The 2319-nt window shown below is 31.8% G+C and overlaps 1 protein-coding gene across 1 annotated transcript; it reads right to left on the bottom strand.

Moving 5' to 3' along the window:
* Positions 1 to 1569: 1569 nt before the first annotated feature.
* LOC111693079 (E3 ubiquitin-protein ligase Ubr3-like) lies at positions 1570 to 2302 on the bottom strand (the record flags this gene model as incomplete). Its single annotated transcript, XM_023457210.1, has 2 exons — positions 1810 to 2302; positions 1570 to 1749 (listed from the first exon to the last, which is right to left on the bottom strand). Coding segments are annotated over exons 1-2 (433 nt in total), but the record flags the coding sequence as incomplete, so codon positions are not given.
* Positions 2303 to 2319: the final 17 nt, after the last annotated feature.

The following is a 2319-nucleotide window of genomic DNA, read 5'->3' on the forward strand; positions in this document are numbered from 1 at the left end:
GTGACCCCTGTCCAGTTGTACACCACTGGTTGAACCTTTAAAGCTCATATTTCAGGGAATATAAGGCCTACTATCATACATTACAGTGGCGGCGTGTTAACATTGATTGAATGTGTTCTGCTTAGGGTTGTTACATTTGTTGAATTGAATTCCGGGATATTAAGTGCCCGGAGTTTCTAAATTTAAAAATTTTCAAGGTCATGCGTTTTTCCTGGCACTTCTGAATTTCAAGGAACAATGCATTTATAAAAAAATACAGATTTTGACAAGAACGATTTTTTAAATTGATACCTTTTTGAAATATCTATTCACGAATTACCTACTGACGATATAAATAAATTGGAATAAACTAAATATATTTTATTAAATTATTGAATATTGTTTATAAACAAAAAAATCGTTTGTGAAATTTACCGACGATTCAACGAATTTTAATTTTCCTCGCCGTGTTATGATTTTTTCTTTATCTTCTTTTATATATATGTACATTATATTATATTCTGGGAGTTATACGTGCAAATCCGAAATCTGGGACCATACAGCTCATTCCCGGTACAATCACAGAAAATCCCGGTCACACCCATGTGGCCAGATGTTCTTTTAATATGTCGTCAAGATCTGCACTAAAATTTATGAGTCCACGAAACACATCAGGGTTGTCCGAATTTTCTGTCTCGTCGTGTCCGTGAAGTGCTAATTCGAAAGCTCCGCAAAATTTTATGCAATCTATGATTTTAGATAATACATAACGATTTTTCGTTACCTGTTNAAAACAAAACATTAAGTTTTTAGAAGATGTTCAAATTGTTGCCCTTGTACTTCAATACATTTTTCCATTCTTCTTCTTAATGATTGACGGCATCTTTGAAATATTCCTAGGTTATTATGAAATCTATCTGCCGATTCCATAATTCTTATCCATAATTGTTCTTCATTATATATTTCTACAGCATAAACTTCATTTTTCATAAAGATATTCAAAAAAAAACCCCAAACAAAAGTAAAATTCAACACCCCGTATCTTTTAACCGAAGGCCTTGCAGACCCATGTTCATAGGAACTTTTTTTCTTATTTTAGTGTCCTCTATTGTGTGGCACTATGCAATGTACTTTTTTCTATGTCACCCTGTATACAAATTAAACAATTTACGAAAACATCTTTTATCCCTGCTAAGTTCAATTATGCTCGGGAATATTGAAAAATATGGCATCACTGTTTTACAAATTATTGGTTGTGACGTCACAAAATTACATATCTCCATGCTAAAAATTAACACTAAAATGACAAAATAAGTATTTGGTCATCCCCTCTCTATACTAACTTACCTTCAAATTTATATATGGGGCCTCATTAACCCTTTTACTATTGATAAGACTGAGTTTTGCTCCGATTCCTAATAATTATTTAATTTTAATAATATAATTTACTTAAATAGTTTACTTAGTTACTTAATTTTTGTCACTTCATAAATCTGATTTTTTTTAATCTGTCAAAGAAAATATTTTCGATTTCTCTGTGGGTAATTGTTATTCGTGTCAATGATCCCATTAATAAAGAGTTATATTTACCTTGAAACATAGCTAAGAATGTGAACCACATTTCCAATAAAGAATCATCCGACATAAACTTTAATGCTACTGGTCTATGTGAGAGAACATTATTCAAATCAGAAACAAGGGGCCAATAACAATGATCTTTCATTACAGGTTTGCCACAGTCGACGACATAATGAAAATTTTCGTTTTGATCTGAAAATAATAATCCTTGGTGGTTATTTCTTTGACAACTTGTAATTTTAAATTTCTTACCATGTAAGGTGTTCTTTATTAAAATTTTGCTCATCATATACTTTAAACTAACTACCATAACATGTAACAGATTTAAATGTTCCGTCATTCTTAAAGCTAAACTTTCGTTTGAAAATAACTGCACGCTTACATGCACCACTCTATTACTCAGTGTGTCGGGATCTACTGATCGTTCTAGCATCATCGAAATTCTACTGTAATGAAGAACAAAAGCTCTAGTCAATGCCTCTTTATAATCAGGATCTGGAAGCATGTTCAGCAAAAGACACACCACTTTCTGGGGAAATTCAAATTTCACTGTCCAAAACACCAGTTCCTCTAAGAAAGTTTTATGGACCAAATTTTCTTGCAATGAAGGACAGTCTTTGTAGTCTTCTATAGGTTTTGGATTAGGTAGAGAGTTCAAAGCTTCTTCATAAATTCTTTTAGAATCATTTTGATATTGTGCATATTCTGTAACTAAATTTTCTGGCACTTCATTTAATACCCTGTATTTCTGTAATCAAAAAT

This window comes from Anoplophora glabripennis, unplaced genomic scaffold (genome assembly GCF_000390285.2).
Source record: "Anoplophora glabripennis isolate ALB-LARVAE unplaced genomic scaffold, Agla_2.0 scaffold7940, whole genome shotgun sequence".
NCBI lineage: Eukaryota > Metazoa > Arthropoda > Insecta > Coleoptera > Cerambycidae > Anoplophora > Anoplophora glabripennis.